This window comes from Gallinula chloropus (assembly GCF_964237585.1).
Source record: "Gallinula chloropus genome assembly, chromosome: 1".
In the NCBI taxonomy this organism is placed as follows: Eukaryota; Metazoa; Chordata; class Aves; order Gruiformes; family Rallidae; genus Gallinula; species Gallinula chloropus.
The window spans coordinates 113029945-113047037 of record NC_140085.1 but is presented as its reverse complement, the minus strand read 5'-3'; the positions used below and the strand labels follow the sequence as shown (position 1 = coordinate 113047037).

The 17093-nt window shown below is 42.4% G+C and overlaps 1 protein-coding gene across 2 annotated transcripts in view; it reads left to right on the top strand.

Moving 5' to 3' along the window:
- GRIK1 (glutamate ionotropic receptor kainate type subunit 1) overlaps positions 1-17093 on the top strand; it is a gene marked incomplete at its 5' end in the record, with an annotated part of 174974 nt that overhangs the window by 142943 nt on the left and 14938 nt on the right. For both annotated transcript variants that reach the window (XM_084261976.1, XM_084261975.1), the window contains 5 exons: positions 442-645; positions 1205-1428; positions 6613-6731; positions 10896-11113; positions 15852-16077. In XM_084261976.1, coding sequence (XP_084118102.1) covers positions 442-645; positions 1205-1428; positions 6613-6731; positions 10896-11113; positions 15852-16077 — 991 coding nt within the window. The remainder of the gene's footprint in view (positions 1-441; positions 646-1204; positions 1429-6612; positions 6732-10895; positions 11114-15851; positions 16078-17093) is intronic.

Below are 17093 nucleotides of genomic sequence, written 5' to 3'. Positions count from 1 at the left end.
ACAGCTAGTTTGTACATTTGAAGTTGTTTTTCAATAAAGATTTATTTTTCACAGAATATAAAATTACAGGTTCCCCTTATGGTGCTTTTTCTGTTATTCAGGCTTCTCTCTCCTTCAGTATCCCTTACAGCCCCTCTGGGTGGGACAATGTAGAGTACAGACCTTGGGTCTGATTTTGGAGCTGCTAAGCACTACTTTAATTAAAGCTCCTGGGAGCTATAAATGGTCTGTTCCACTGAAAATTAGGCCCCTTATGCTTATCACTAATTGATTCAGTCAATTTGTTAACACACCTAAAACAGCTTTTAATGGACATGGTAAATTACTGGTTTCCTACTAATTGCAATCCATTTATAAAATATTAACATAATTTAGAGAAACTGGTATAATCCAAAACAAACTCCATTTTTATCACTGCATGTCTACTTTTATTTTTTGTAGGAAGATCCCTATGTTATGTACAAGAAGTCTGACAAGCCCTTGTATGGAAATGACAGATTTGAGGGTTACTGCCTAGACTTACTAAAGGAGCTGTCAAATATTTTAGGCTTCATTTATGAGGTCAAACTAGTTTCTGATGGTAAATATGGAGCCCAGAATGACAAAGGAGAGTGGAATGGGATGGTCAAAGAACTCATAGATCACGTAAGTTTGAATCCTCTCTTATTCTCCTTTCACCTATGGTATTTTATATGAAAGCCAGCCCAAATGAAATGTTTGCTTTAGTTTTCAGGTTTTTTAGAGTGATTTGTCAGAGTAGGAAGTCATGTTGGTATGTCTGAATCAACAGTTTGCAGTGTTGGGGGAAATCTCCATCTGCAGCAGGGTAACTGGTACTGCCAACTCCTTGGTTACAAACTCCAACAGCAAAGGCTGAGCTTCCAGCTCACCTTTGCAGCCTCTGATCTGTGAATTTGGGCCCTGCCGAGACACTTCAGCAGTCCTCACCCACAGTCTGCCTCGTGGCACTAGACAGAGCCCAATGTTCAATGTCATACCTCTCCTACTCACATGCAACTCACAAATACCTCTCTGGCTGCAAAAAGAGGAAGCAGACTACCAGGTAATAAACAATACCAAGCAATGCTAAGTTTTGTCACACTTCAGATTTATAGTAAAATTTGGTTTAGTTTTTAATACTTGGGGGTGGAGAGTTTGCTGAACATCAAAAAAGAATGAGTTTTTTTCCCATTTGTGTTTTCAGAAAGCTGATCTGGCAGTTGCTCCTCTCACTATTACCTATGTCAGAGAGAAAGTAATTGATTTTTCTAAGCCCTTCATGACGCTGGGAATCAGTATTTTGTACCGGAAGCCCAATGGGACAAACCCTGGAGTTTTCTCCTTTTTAAACCCTCTTTCTCCTGATATTTGGATGTACGTTCTCCTAGCCTGCCTTGGAGTCAGCTGTGTCCTCTTTGTCATTGCAAGGTAAGTCAAAGACACAGTTTTAGATGCATCGACATCAGTTACGCCTTCTCCCATAGGTGTTGCGTGGGCTTTGCAAAGTGGATGTAGTATAACGCTACCCTAAGGGGTTTATCCTGTCCTGGAACATCACATTCTGTAAGGTCTCTGGGTGTTTTCACATCGACACTGCTGTCACTTTTATATATTGCAATGTGATGAGATTTTTGCTTTCCTTGAAGACTGAATGGAGAGAAATACCCGATGACATGTGTCAGCCTTTCTTTGTTAGTACATAACACCTCAGCAGATTACATGTTGAAAAGCAGTTTCTGTTACTTGCATGTAAGTGCTTCTCTGTTCCACCACCAGCGCATACAGTTAAAAGGTAAGAAGGAGGAACTGAACATATTTTTGCTGAACCATGTTAATTAGGTCAGTTCATTTGCCTTTGAAAATACAAGATGCCGTGCCTGGCAACTGGAAAGGGCAATTCACAAGGTGATGTACACCCAAGACTTGTTTCCAGCACTGTCCTGAGGTGCACCCTGCCTGTCTGAGGCAGGTTCCTGGTGAAGTACATGTTCAAAACCAGCACACTGCTTTTCCAAATGAGGCCTAACCTCATAATGTTCTCAAAGGCAGGTGCATCACAAAGTCTTTGGATCAGTGGACCACATTCACATCTCCAGAGGGCCAGCAGAGCACTCTGTACCCTTACCATTGAACTTAAAACCACTAGGCAGCTGATATGGTTTCACAAACTGGATACAAGCCACTTAGTGTGGCCCCAGAGACAGTGGACCACAGTCTGGAAGTCAGCTGCTCTGGGACTTTGAACAAAGACATACCAAGCATGAAAGAAAATGAACTCTGAAACCGATCAGAGGAAACTGCTCATTTGAGACATACTTTTTTCTATACTCCTGAATAAACCTGGACTCCAAGCTGGCACAGTTATTGTCCTTTCCCCCAGATAGTGGCCTTGAAATTTAATTTCCAACTCTGTTTGTTTGATCTCATCCTTCATTTTTTTATTTTGATAATTTAAAACATAAATATATTTTATTAGCATTCAGAGATTCATGGTTTGGTTCTTTTTAGCTAACCTAATTAAGCCTTAAACCCATTTCTGTTATGTATTGGTTTGTATATACAAAAATATATTCCACATTAATAAAATATATGGAAAATACCCTGAGAAAACATTTATACTATGAAATATGAGAACTGAAGTGATGTATCACTGGAATTCACACATTCACATCTCAGCAAAAGTAGCAGAAATGCTTCTGGTTTTATTGCAAATGATGGCATTCAACTTTAAGAAATCAGCAGTAATGTATATACATTATATATTCCAACATATACTTCATTCAAAGGTTATAAAAAAATTGTAATCTAGGTCATTAATTCGGCTAACATTGCACATTGTGTCTGACTTCTTCTGTGTGAGCCTGGTCAAATTAAGCTCTTGCTGCTTTTTCTCCAGTTCACTGTGTTCTTACAACCAAGACACAGTCCTGCAAAACCTTTATTCATGTGAGCAGTTCTGCTGAGAGTAACTGGCCTCAGACATACATTTCTTTGTGGTCCACTTGTTCCAGGTGGGCAACCTATGGGAAGACTTCTCTTGTTTGAGTGTTTCTATGCTGGTACCAAAGTACAGAAATTTGTGGGATTTGCCTTTTGCTTTAAATTGCTAAGAATGTGAAGAAGGAGGGGGGAACTAGAGGAGGAGAGGTTGTGGGTTAACTTATTAGTGTTGGCCCTAGGTAAAATAAAGAGTTCATCCATCCCTGGCAGCTATGGGACTGTATACAATTAGTCATGACTCCCAACAAACTCTTGCCGTAGCTCACTGTACCATAAATAATAACTCTTACTGTATGCAATTCATGATCTCATTCATGACTAATATTAAATCTGCTCAACTGTGACAGATTGACTTTTCTGCAGCCATGTGCCAAGACTAAAAACATCCCACAGTCCTCTCCACCTCAGAGCAGGCTGAAGGGAAAACACAGTCCAAGTTATCCTCAGTGCTTCTGTGCTTTAAAATAACAGCATCAAGTTTGAAAGAATAAATAACCATCAGGGTCCTCTGTCTGCTCACAGAGCTGCCTACATGCAGATGCGTGGCCTGGAGCAAACCAAAGGGAGACACACAGTGCTCACAAATCATCTGTGAAACCTTTTGTTTTACTCTCTTGGGTATTAAATATTGCTCCAAATCACAGTGTAGTCTTTGGGTAAATCCTTAGGTTCACCCTGTGTAACTCTATTATGTTTTGTTTCCACAATCTTTCTAAAAAGCAGTATTTCCTGGAGCAGCGTAACTAACGAAGCCTGATTTCCCTCCAGATTGGTGTCTCATGGTGGATTGTGATCGCCAGTTGAAGTTTGTTTACCCGTGTGTTTGCTTTCCCTGCAGCTGAAGGATTTATAGGCCACCTTTCCAATGCGGATTAACTGATACGTAACAAGTTGTGAACTCACCTTGCAGCTTCTCTCCTCATGTGGCTACTACTGCACTGTTTCAGAACACGTGCAGGACCGTAGTAACCTCTGAGGCCTCTACTTGTTTGTCAGACGTGGCTAAAAACATCTAAAAGGTTACATGTCACTGGAGGTATAGACCCACACACATTCATAACACAAACACAAAACCCAGCTTGTGACAACTTCAATATATCAAGTTTGCGTGTCGTTCTCATAACCCACCTATTTTTGGGAAAAGAGAAAAAGAACAAACTAGTTCAGGAAAACAGTTAATGTAATTTTCTGACTGTTTAAATATTTTCTGTCACAAAACCTTTCTCTGAACTGATGCCTAAAACCAGACTGCAACTAAGTCGGCTGAAGAAGTACACAAAATTGTGTTTACATGTCATATTAATTTACTTCAGAACATATAAATTTTAATTTACTCCAAGAACCTAAGCCATTCTTACAGTCCACATCTGAAACTATTCACGTCTCCAAATACATCAAAATTTCTTTAAGATTGGCCAAGTGTTTCAGCAAATATTGGTTAGATTGATTGTAAGAACCTCAGGAAGCATCCACTCCTTAACACTGCCATAGCAAATTCAACATCACTTCATGGAAGACAAATACTTGGGAATAATTTTCATAGACTGGGATAATCTTCCTATTATTTCTTCAGACTTCTCAGCAGCTGAATAATTTCTCATTTGTCTTTGAGCCTTATGTGGCCCTGCCATTGTTATATTAATTTTTAAACTCAAACACTGAAGTTCTTATCTCTGCAAAGGGTTACAGACTGAAAAAGCTCTTCCCCTAAGTACACTGGCAGTGAATGAACAAGGCGTTTTCTGCCAAATTTTCCCTTTACTGCTAATGCTGTATCGGCTGTGCTGTTGATGTCAATGATGATGAGATAGGTAGCTGAGATAACCATCAGTGGTGATTGAAGTCACACAGTGCCTATATAAAAAGTTGCTTATGCAGCCTGGAGCATCTCTTTTTTTATCAGAAATCTCAGCACAGGTACTGTGTAAGGCCTGAAGAGGGAGAAAACCAGGGGGAAAATGGCCAGGAAAACAGAAGGCCTGAGCAGTGAAACAGAGCAGAATTGTAAGACAGCCTCTTCTTAGAGCTCAGCACAGCAACAGAAACACAAGAAGAAGAAAGGCTTTTCTTTCAAAATTAAAAAGAAATATACACCCTTGTGCCACATTAAAGTATATACCCAGTGCTATAATAAACTCAGCCTGGCAGAAAGCTTTGCTGCCGGCATTTCATTGCCATTGTCCACCAACTGCCTTTTTGCTCTTACGGTGATGGAGACATTTGTGACCAACCTACTGAACATGGTTGTTGTCTGAAGTGATGCAAGATCCCAACCTGGGGCTTCCCAGTAAGGTCAGCCAGAGTTATTTGTACATCTTATTGCCGCATGTTAATACTCCAGGACCCTGTGAGTGAAGGCTTACCATGGGACCTCTTCACTTCTACAGCAGTTGGTGGCTCAGGCAACCTACAGGTCATAATTCTGGGTCTCTTGTTCAGGGTGTGTTTCCCCATGCATCCAGGAACCAAGTTGGAAACAATTTTGTTCCTACACAAGAGTCGGTTCCATTATTCTAGCACAGATTTGAAAGATGTGAGTTGGTGATCGCTTTTCTTTTTAACTGGTGTGTGCAAGAACTGTTGAATTTTGGTCCTGAAAGGTTCATCTTTTCTCATGATTTTTGTTGCTGCCATGCTACCACTGGTAATACTGTGCAGCTAACAGCATCCTAAGCTACACACCGCTTCAGTTAGTGGGTTCATTGCTATTGGAGTTCATTACTTCAGCTAAGTGAGGCACTGTGCTTGCAACTGTGCATAAATCCAACGCTTAATTATATTGTTGAAACAGTAATTAAAACGTATTGGCATGACATTGTCAATTAAAGCTATATTCATAAACTTCATGAGAAAGTATGTGGTAAGCCATGGAGCAGTGGGATGCAACAGCAGGCGAGTTACCTTGGGGAGAAGCGGTCCTTCATGTAACTCTGCCAAGAGTTGCACAGAGCAGAAGGGGCACGGCTTGCTGTTGCAGGATGCTGCGTGGGGAATAGAGCAGACTTCTTGCATTAAAGGCAATCCTCTGTGTAATTCCATCCCCTCACTGCTGACGGCGTGACCTTACGGCTTTTGCGCACTGCAATTGCTCCCCAGTGCCTTCAAAACGACCAGCAGCGGGTTTTTCCACAGCAGCAGCAGCCTCGCACAAGGAGAGCGTGCTCAGCATCCAGGACCTCAACCTCAGACAGCTAGTGATGGTCACCTTTCTAGGGCTGCTTCTCCTTTATTATTTTCTAAACACTTTCCCAAGGAGCAGCTGTGTGGCTTCCAGTTCTCCCAGTGCCCCTGCAAATGTCTGTCTGTCTGTCTGTGGTGCCATGGGGCATTGTAGCAGCCTCAGCCTTGGTGTCTCTAACCTGAGAGAGGAAAGAGTAAGGGAATAGCCCTGTGCTAGACCCAGGATTGTGAAAACGACCCCTGGCATCGCAGTGCTGCTCCACAGCTTGCAGGAGGCAGCTGCGAGATGTCCTGCGGACAGCCTTCCAGCTGAGGTTTCCTTTTTCTTGTTTCCTTCATTAACTTCCTCACTTTGTGCGTTGTTCAGCAGGTTTGTTGCTGCTGTGTGTACTCTATTTGATGTTTACAGATTGTTTCTGTTAACTGCCACAGGTTTACACCATATGAATGGTATAACCCCCACCCGTGCAACCCAGACTCAGATGTGGTGGAAAACAATTTTACTTTACTAAATAGTTTCTGGTTTGGAGTTGGAGCTCTCATGCAGCAAGGTACACCGGTTACACTTCGTTATCGCACACGTCCCACAGTCTGCTCAAGGGCTTCTGTGCTGGTAAACTCCACCCTCTGTAAATGCAGCATATACTGTAAAACCTGATCTCAAAAACTAGGCAATAGAAGAAAGGAAGACAACGACGTGCCACTGCAACCAGGAGCAGGCAGAGGAGGGGAACCTGTGACACCCAGAGCAGGGCTGCAGCAAGAGGAAGGAGGGGAAGCACCTGAGAGGAAGGAAAGCAGACAGGGCCAGCCACACAGGAGTTTCTGGAGCTGAAAAGTAAAACAGTCTCAAGAGGGATACGAAGTGCTTCATGCTGAAGTTGAGTTTATCGGTAAATGAGGTTTGCCAACAGGAAAATGTTGGGCCCTTTTCCCAACAGAAACAGTAGCAGCCTTAGCTGCCCTAGAAAAACTGTTTAACCTGCCAAACTGAAAAAGGTGCTCTTTCTTCAGAAGGATTGTTAAGTTTGTTGGCACTTGTCAAACACTGTTTAAAACCAAAACCAAACTTTTTTTTTTTTTTTATGGCTTTTCTGCAGGTATGAGTCCCATCCTTCTGTAAATGCATCCAACCCTAGAAGCATTAACTTAACCCAGTCACAAGTCCCTGTTGCTGATGGTTTTGGAAACATCTGACATTTTACTCAGTTGACAAGGAAGGGCAGAGAAGCTTACTCCATATGGGAAGTCAAACAGATATGTGTACTAAACACATTTGTTTATGGCGTGTATATTCTAAGGTTTCCAATTAAATCACTATTCTCCAAAACTGGGGTCCACTGAAAAGAATGAAAATATTTTCTGACAAACATTTCAAGTTGAATCAAAGCTGAACAAAAAAATCCCACCCCACGACAACAACCAAAATGGCAATCCAGAGGAAAGCCCAGCAGTACCTTGGTATTAAATTCCTAAACATTTAAGTAAGGAATATAAAACCATCTCTGCATTCATCCAGGTACAGTTTATTCTTCCCTCTTTAACAGACATGAGTAGCAGTAAAAGACAAAATAAATAAAAAAAAAACATAAGGAGGTTTTTTTTCCTAGATATGATAGAAAATAGTTTGCATCATACCTAGTGTGCACTTTTTTTATTGGTGCACTAGTGTATTGACAGGACATGAGGCTTCCTCATAGAGATGACTCTCAAGGAGGTTGGATGAAGGAAGAGCCATTCTGGTTTGCCTTTTTTTTTGTTGTTGTTGTTGTTTTGTTGTCCTTCCAATTTATCAGGAAACCACGGGCTGAGGTTTTACAGTATCAGGCAGGTGTGTGTATATAACTGTGATTGCCCTGTGTGTGAAAGTGCCCCAAGATTTTGTGTTTCAATGTACTGCCTTTTTTTGGAGTTTACCATCATCCACAGCAAACTGTGGGATGCAGTGTCTGCTCGTTACCACTACCTTGGGTACATGACAGTCAGCCCCAACCAGACTCTGCTTGTCTTTCAAGAAGATAAACAAAACAAAAAAGAAAGAAAGAAGGAAAGAAAAAACATTTGTAAGGCAACACAAATGTTTCCATGTACAAACTTGTGGTGCGTGTGATTGTAAGTGCATCATCATTAATGTGAGGAGTTTGAACATGACGTGAATGATTGTGAAACTCTGCGTCTAGCGTTACGCTCTTTCTTGTTGGCAGCAGCTGCTTGTTATGCTTGATTGGAAGCCACTTGTTATTAAATTTTAAAATGTGATGATCAGACTTTCTCTTTTCTACAGAGCGTGAGCAAAGTCTGGATCAGGATTGGCTGTCATGTCTGCCATAAAAAGGCACTAGAGAGACTTCAGCAAGTATTGTCTCTGACCCCGAGTCTTGCTAGCAATGTTTTTATTTAGATGTTCCTTCCCCTGTTTTTCCCCTGAACGTTTCAGACATGTATGCATACTCTGAAAGCATCCAAACAGGGCACATCTCATCCAATTCATTCAGAGAAACTATCACTTTCAGGAAGGAAAGCTATCTGTCCTAGGCCTAGTTCAGCAGTCAGACCAGGAGCTTCTGGCTAAGGAGAGCGTGGAGGGCAAAACCAGTGGGCATGGAGTATATATTAACACTTTCTGCTGGAATCAAGGCCCTCGAAAAGGTGAACGTTGAAATAATCAGGGGAGTGATCAAAAGAGAGGCTGGGCCTGTGTGGTTCAGCTGGGAGCAGAGTGTGCTCAGCGCCTCACAAAAGCAAAACCATAGCTCACTGCATAATTAATAGACTGTGGCGTCTTGAACTTAACTGAACTGAATGCATTCTGCTGCATTTTCACAAACAACTTTTTTGCTAGAGGACAAACCTCACAGGAGGTTTGGCACCTCACTCCACAAATTCAGCGCATGGGGCTTCTCCACCTACTCCTTTGTGTCGCTGTTAAGGCTGCGCTGGCAGATTTCATGGTTGCTTGTTAAGATATCTGCAAGGTAGCTGGCTGTTGTGCATTACTGGGATGTAAATGTCAGAGCTAGGTATTGCATCACGGTCCAAGTGTAGGAATTATATTTGTATAGCTAGCTAAGCTTAAAAAACGGTAATACCTTCAGGATGACCTGAATCAGCACTCCTAGAATCCAGCTTTTGCAGGTCAACCCCAGCTTAGAAATAAACACACTTTTTCTGAGGGCAACAATCCAAAAAAGAAAAGGATTTCATTGCATTTAAAAAAAAAATCTAGCCTGAAAAGCAAGAAAGTACAACAGATCACAGACCTAAACCAGATAGAGCTACAGCTTCTGAAACAGGTACATTTGGACTTGAAAATTTCATGTGAGAGTTTTTACTTTTAGACTGCTGGCTTAATTTGAAATCTGTGCAGCACCAGGGCTGCACAGGCACAGCATCTGCTCTTGCAGTTTGGCAGTTCTGTCAGCCTACTCAAACCCTTGGGCTATGCTTAGCTTTGACCTTTAGGAGACATGTCTATATGTTTACAAAGCTAAGTTAAATATGTTTGCTGGTTATTCGGAAAGTTTTTACCCTTTTGGGGTTTGCCCCAAAAGTTACATTCAGAGTTTATAAAGAGTTTGAAAATATTTCTCAAACAGGTTTAAATTTCTTACAGAAATCTCTAAGTAGCTGGGGAGAGATAATATGCCAACATGTTTTTCCAGTAATTGAAATATGTCATATCAAAACTTTATGTGCTGAGATCTCCATTCACAGGCCCTTAAGTACTTTCTTAAGTCCATCCTTCATCAACAAGATAATTATGCAGAGGCCTAACACTGAAGTCAAAAGTATTCAAGTGGCTGTCTAAGTGCTTTGCTGGATCAGATCCTTGAATCCCACATAATGGGTTATGTTCAATGGGGATGCCTCCAGAAAAAAAAAAATCAAGAAAAAAAAACCCAGCATAAACCTCACATCACAATTCTTAGAAATATAAGTACCTCTGTTGCTTAAACTCAGCTTGTCTGAGCTGTTTAGAAACCATTTTAGTGCATTTTACACCCATACATGTTGTTCATGGGGTTTATGGCAGTGGCAGATCACTTTGGTCCTTGTCAGTGTGACATGCAGTCAGATCTGCTAAAAACTTTTCAGTGAGGATAAGTGTTAAACACACTGTCCAAAGCTTTGCATTGGCCTGTAGATCCAAAGGATACGTCCTCTCACCATCTAAATTTTCAGATGTTAATTGCGCTTGTAGTAAGATGTGCCCTCGCTTTTGAGCTCAGGTTCACTGGAATGGCACTGATCACCCTGTTTCTACTTAGGGATGTGGATAGGAGGCACAGGGCAGGTTTATCTCTTAAGGTATTTCTGACAGGTAGCTTGTAAGCAGATAAGTGTTCTGCTAAATATCTCTGTTTAAAAAAATCGATTACTGTATGCTGGAAAAAAGGGGTTCAGGAGGCAGACAAAAATACTAGTATAGCTTGCCAGGGGTGTAAGTGGTTGACATCACAGTGAGCATTTGCTCAGAGATGTAAGTGGGGCTTAGACTCAAGGATAATTCCATTTGTCATGTATCATGGCATACATCCCCTTCACAGTGTGTTACCATTATAAATGTTAGCTGTGCATCTGTGAGATTATTGTTTAAATCATTTTGTCATACTACAGCTCATAAAAGCATTCTGTGCTTAAAAACAGTCTGTGGTATCAGGAAAGGCATCTTTCAGCATCATTTTAATGTGATTGTTTCGATGATATTGTAACAGGATCAGAGCTGATGCCCAAAGCTCTTTCTACCAGAATAGTTGGAGGAATATGGTGGTTTTTCACCTTAATCATAATCTCATCCTATACTGCCAACCTGGCTGCCTTCCTGACCGTGGAGAGGATGGAATCCCCCATTGATTCAGCAGATGATTTGGCAAAGCAAACCAAGATAGAGTATGGGGCTGTTAGAGACGGATCCACAATGACCTTCTTCAAGGTAAGTTGGCATCAGCCAGCTCTGTATGGTCGACCTGACTCATGGCCCTCCAGTCCTAAATGGTGAGGTGGAATAGCAGCACTTGAAAGGATTAGCATAATAGGTAAATACATCGTTTGACCAAACCCATAGAGGATCCTTCAGTGGTGTTAATGTAAAAGATGGGAGCTTTTTCCCCGGGATGTATCTGATGCTGTACTGCTGTGGGGGAAAACCCATGCCTTTGATGGGAGGATCTGAAGGAAGCCAAGGCATGAACATGGGGACATTCTCCTCCAGGTCATTTCTCAGAGTGGGTTCTCAGCTTCTCACAGTCACTTGACTAAGATCTCTTCTGAAGGTCACTTTTGCATCAAAAAAATGACGCAGGCAGTCAAAATGCAAGGTTGTTTGTCCTGTTTTGAAAACAGCTCATGGTCAATATTACACATTAATATATGGGCCATATACATGCAAGAGCACATCCGTACGTAAAAGATCATTTTCAGTGGCTAATTGCTTTGTAGATTACTGCATTATTTTTTCCACTATTAGTATTAATTACATACAAAATTTGTTAATCTCATAAAATGCCAGTGAAAAGCCAACAAGCTATAAATACAGGATATATGTACAAAAATCCTGTGATGATTAGAATTAATTAGCAGCTTCATCGGTAGTCTCAGCAGGGAAGTTAAGCGCGGAATGAACTGGTTATCGTTCCTTTCACTGTAACATCTAGGAATGGTGTTTACAGATAGTCAAATATGCCTTTGAAGAGGATGAGCCACCATGGGGAAGCAGCATGTGGGGCCACTCACGCAACATGTATGTGCTGGAGTGAACAGCTTCAAGTGCCCGGTGCTGAGAGCCCAAGCCCCAGCTGCTCCAGCCTGAGTGTTAACCACAAACCCTTCTGCTACCACACAAGACAAAAGTGCTTAGACAGATGCACACAGGATCATGGCTAAAGTATTTGGGTCATCTCTCAGAACGAACAGTGCTCATAGAGGGTGTTTCAGTCATGCAATAGATCTGAGAGCAGGCTATCCCTGTTTCTGGGCTGAGAGAAATGCACAAACTGCAGCTTTGGCTACAGCCTCATTATAGTCAATTCCTGAAATGATGAGCTGACATTTCCATTAGAGATATGCTGGGAAACCCATCTGGAGGTATTCCTGGAAACTGCACAAGGCAAGTACCGGCCTCTCATTAGGAATATAAGGCAATAGGAGGCCCATTCCACCTTCTGAAGGACTCTGGGAAACTCCCTCAGCCTAAGAGCTCTTCACTGCCCAGTCACTGTCACTGCTATTCTGAAGCCATATTCAGTGTCAGAGGGAAATCCCTCAAAGCCTGTTGCTTCCACAGCTTTCCAGAGGAAATAGCCTATTTATTTATTTATTTATCTGATGCATTAATTAATTAATTCTTTGATAGCTCCATGAGAAGCTCAGAAAAAATTTCTAGAGATGTTTCCATCTTTACAGATTTTTCTTTTTTTACACCATTACACCTCCCAAAGATAAAATTTGTAGGCTTAAGGAAACGCAATCCTTTAAAAAAAAGTTGCAGACAAGGTGATTAAATGTTTATATGCTATGCATGCTAGATTACTTGTGCCTGAAATACAAGTGTACACAAACACAAGTGAAAGTATGCTAGCTTTTTTTTACAGAATGGAGATGGATTCTCTGGCAGAATGAAGGTGACATAGTGAAAGATGCATGGAAAATACAATTTATCACCCTTGTAAACCAATGAGGCACACACGGTGTTATATAAAAGGTGTTATTATTTTTATTACAGAAGCCCTTCAAGATCCTCACAAGATACTCACAGGATTTCTTTATACTGTCCAAAACTTTAAGAAAAAAAAAAAAACCTCAGAGTAGGTGCTTGTAGAATAAATATGATAGGTACATTTGCGTGCAAAAGGAAGACTGGCTTCTCTGTGAGGGCACGACTTTGCTTCCCTTGGAGTGTAAAATGCTGCATGTACTTTTTGAGCTAAATCAATACGTGCTCACACACGCGCCCCTGGTGAGAGATGTGGGAATTACAAGGCCGGCGTAGGAGCTTGAGGGCAGCAGGTACCCCCATGCCTGCACTCCACAGACATTGTGGCGTACTCTGTGAAAAAGCATTTTCTCCACAGCAGTTCTGGAGAAGACATCTAAATATCTCTGCCCGTGTTTGGGGACCTGTGAAGTCCTGACCTGGCCTGGATGGTTTACCCTGGCTGTGGCAGACTCTGGGAGCACCCCAACACCCAGGCGTACCCCTCGACAGCCATGCCCCTGCGGTTTGAGGGCTGGGCAAGTTTAGTTGTGGTGAAAGGTGCTTTTCATGATGGGCAGCCTGTACTTCAGGGACAGTCTTGCCACCTGGGAACGCCAATGTGATGGGGACAGGGACTATGGAGAAGAGAGAAACGAGAGTCATGTAGGACACAAGTTGCAAAGACCAGATGTTTGATTTTCCAGACACAATTGGCAAAAGGGTTTCTGAAGACATTGAGTGCAGAAGATCCTGGCACAAACGCTCGAGAGCCTTGTTTTAGGATGTGCTGAAAGTAGCAGCAGGAAGTCCCTGAAAGATGATGTTACACAATGCACCTATACTCAGTGGGATGCACGTTGTGAACCATATGATAGAAGGAAGGTACTGCCACTGTTTTGAACGTCTTACACTAGTAACCCTGTTGTAATAGTGTCTCTGGAAAAACTATTGCTCAAGAGGCAATACTTTCAAAAAAGGTTTCTGCGGTGATTATGCCTTCTAACCAAATAGTGGTGGGAATGAAAGAAAAAACAATTTAAATTACTTAGAGGGGGTAAAATGGAGTCCTGAATTTGAAGGAACCTGAGAGTCAGCCTCCTCCCTGATCTGGCCATACCAGGTGAAAATACCTGGAAGATGGGGCTAAGGAACACTCCAGCAAGGGGGTGGGGCTCTAGGCAGGTGACAGAACAGGGGCTCAGGCAGCACTCACCATCTCTGTGCATGTCCAAGTTTGGGAAAAATATAACTGAAGGAAAGATGTTTCACATCCTCTAATTGTGACATACACATATTTCTCCAGACCTGCTCTGTTTCCACATCTAGAAATCTTCCATTACTTTCCCTCCCCTCTATGACAGTAGATCTTAATCGCACATTGCAACTCTTGCCAGCTCCTACTTTCTGATGTGCAGACATGCTTCTACGGAAGTCACTGGAAATTCAAAGGGGAGGATTTGGCATTGAAAAGGGAGGTGGCAAGTTGAGAAACTGAGATCTTCCTTTCAAACGCATCTGTGTAAAGAACACATCCTTCCAGTAAATTCAATGTCAGACTCGATCTCTGCATAAACTTCATCAATGAAAAAAAACATTCCCAAATGAAGTAGAGGTAGCTTCTACTAGTAAAGAGCCACTTAACCATCTTCAAAATTTAGTGGTATCTGGCAGCTTACCAAATTTCGGTGAAATTCAGGTGACATTCACAGGTATTGAATTCACAAGTAAAGCACATTAACAGTTAAAGCTCAGAGAACCAGAAAATCACCTTCTTACAGACACTGCTGCTTGAGAAGCACGTATGGTCTCCACTCAGTGAGCCTAAAATCAGCTGTAATGGCTATAAACCAGCTAAGGGCCCATGAAGGAAGTAAGGATACACTGCCCCAGAATGGGAGAAATGTGTGTGGAGGACCTTAGGCTCATATTTATATTAAAAAGTGTATTTGTGTGTGTCTGGCTCGTGCTAGGCTGCAGCAACAGCAATGCTTGGCTTTGCCATCTTGAGACAAAATTCTTTCTATTGGCAATTTTCTAGCAGTCCAGCTGTTTGAAGGTCTACCTCAGTATTTAATCCAAAAGCCATGCTGTGTGTTCAATTTGGAAGAGAGAGGTTTTAACTATGTCAGTGCTGTGTGAGTGCTTGAAGGATTTTTACTTGTTGGTAGCACAACTCGGGGCCTGCTGCACATCCCTGAGCAGCTTCACTTTTTTTTTCTTTCCATATCCTCCAGCAGAGGGAGAAGTGTGAACAAGGGGGAACCAGGAATGCCTTTTCCTGAAGGATGCCTGGGTCCCTTGGAGCTCCCACAGTACCGTGAAAGGAGCAGGGAGGCCAGAATGCTTAAAATTGTACAGAGGTGGCTGCGGCTTCTGGCATCCCTCTTCCTGGTGCACTGGGCATTGATGCAGGTCACATACATGTTTGTACTGAGGTCAGTGGTGAAATCCCCTTTAACTTCAGTGGGAGAAGGCTGAAGACCTTAAGTGTGATTGCAGTGGAAAGCAGAAGTCTGCTTAGAAGCCACTTTGGGTTTGTTTCTCAAGCTTTATCCTTGCCATACACAACTTCTGGGCAAGGGATGCCAGCACAAAGGAGATGGTACATTGCCTGTCATCAGGCTTTCGGAGGAGCGCGCTTGCCCCGAGAGGCAGAAGCGCTGCTTCTGACTGCAACTGCATCCAGCTGCGCTCACTTAGCCGGGTTGTGTGTGCTAATCCGTGTAACGGCATTAGCCTAAAAAAAACTTCAAAGCACTTCCCAGTTGTGCCAGTAATGAAGTTCCTGGCACTGCGAAGAAAGCGAGAAAAGAGATTCCTCTGCATAAAGCACAGTAGGAGAGAAAGGCTGCAGAAAGGAAAACCCCTTTCATTCGAGATGTCCTATTGGCATCGGTCACAACAAAAGGTTGAGGGATGTTTTGCAAGTGTAATCTAGGTGCTGGTGTGATTCTGTGCCCTCACTTTCCCTCCTTAGAAATCCAAAATATCAACATATGAGAAGATGTGGGCGTTCATGAGCAGCAGGCAGCAGACAGCGCTGGTGAAGAACAACGATGAGGGAATCCAGCGCGTGCTCACAACGGACTACGCACTGCTCATGGAGTCGACCAGCATAGAGTATGTGACTCAGAGAAACTGCAACCTCACACAGATTGGGGGGCTCATCGACTCGAAAGGCTACGGCGTGGGAACCCCTATTGGTAAGATGCTTTTCAGCACAGGTGGTGTGGAGCACACCCGTCAAGGTCCCCTTTAGAAGTTCAGATGGCCATTTGAATCATGATGCCCTAACCTTCCAAAAACCTTTCTCATCAAAACAGACCTTGGGAGACTTCTTTTAGGCAAAACACTTACCTTTGCCCTGCTTATCTGCAAGCAAGCTCTGCAAGCAAGAGGGAAGATAGCAGTACAGGCTACATCAGCAGAACCAGGTCATGTGATATGCCTGTCTCCTGGACAGTTTCATTCGTACCAAACTGGGTATCCTCTGTGCTGTGAGCGGTGCAAGTCACCCTACTGAAGTTCAACTTAGTTTGAGAAATCAGGTAGCATCTGGGAAAATGGAAGTGGGCAAGGTAAATGCTATGTCCAAAGCATGCTTCCTAAAGAAAGCTGAAGGAAAGGGGATGAATTTCTGATCTGTTTCATGACCTTAGAGCAAGGCATAAGAACAGTGAGAAGCAATTGCAAGGCTCTGCATCTGTATCAGGAGTTTCAGTGTTTTAGCTAGGCAGAGTCTTAAGACAATCTCTGTGAACTCTTTCCAGTAGACATTTTTGAGTACATCCAGCATCTTTTTCAAGATTTTCTAGTTATAGCAATTAGACAGATTATCAGGTAGTTTTGTTCTTTGGGTTTTGGGGGTTTTTTTTGTGTGTGTCAGGTTCTTTTGAATCATTGGCACTATGCAGCCAGAGCTTTTTTCTACTTCTCCATACTGCTCACATATGCATTTATCATGCCATGCTGAGTTAATAGCTGTGCAATTTTATTGTCTTCAGGGAAATTATTCAGGGCAGTATCAGATTGCACAGATATAACAGGTGAAGTATTTGGCCCATCGGTTTCCTGGTAGACTAGATATAAATAAGAGAGAAATACCACTTTGAACTGTGATTCTCTCTTCTACTGAGTTCCTCAGACACAGCGTCATATAGATAACCTTTTAAGTATATTTTTCCACTGGCTATGTGAAAACAGCTTTCTCACCCTGAGG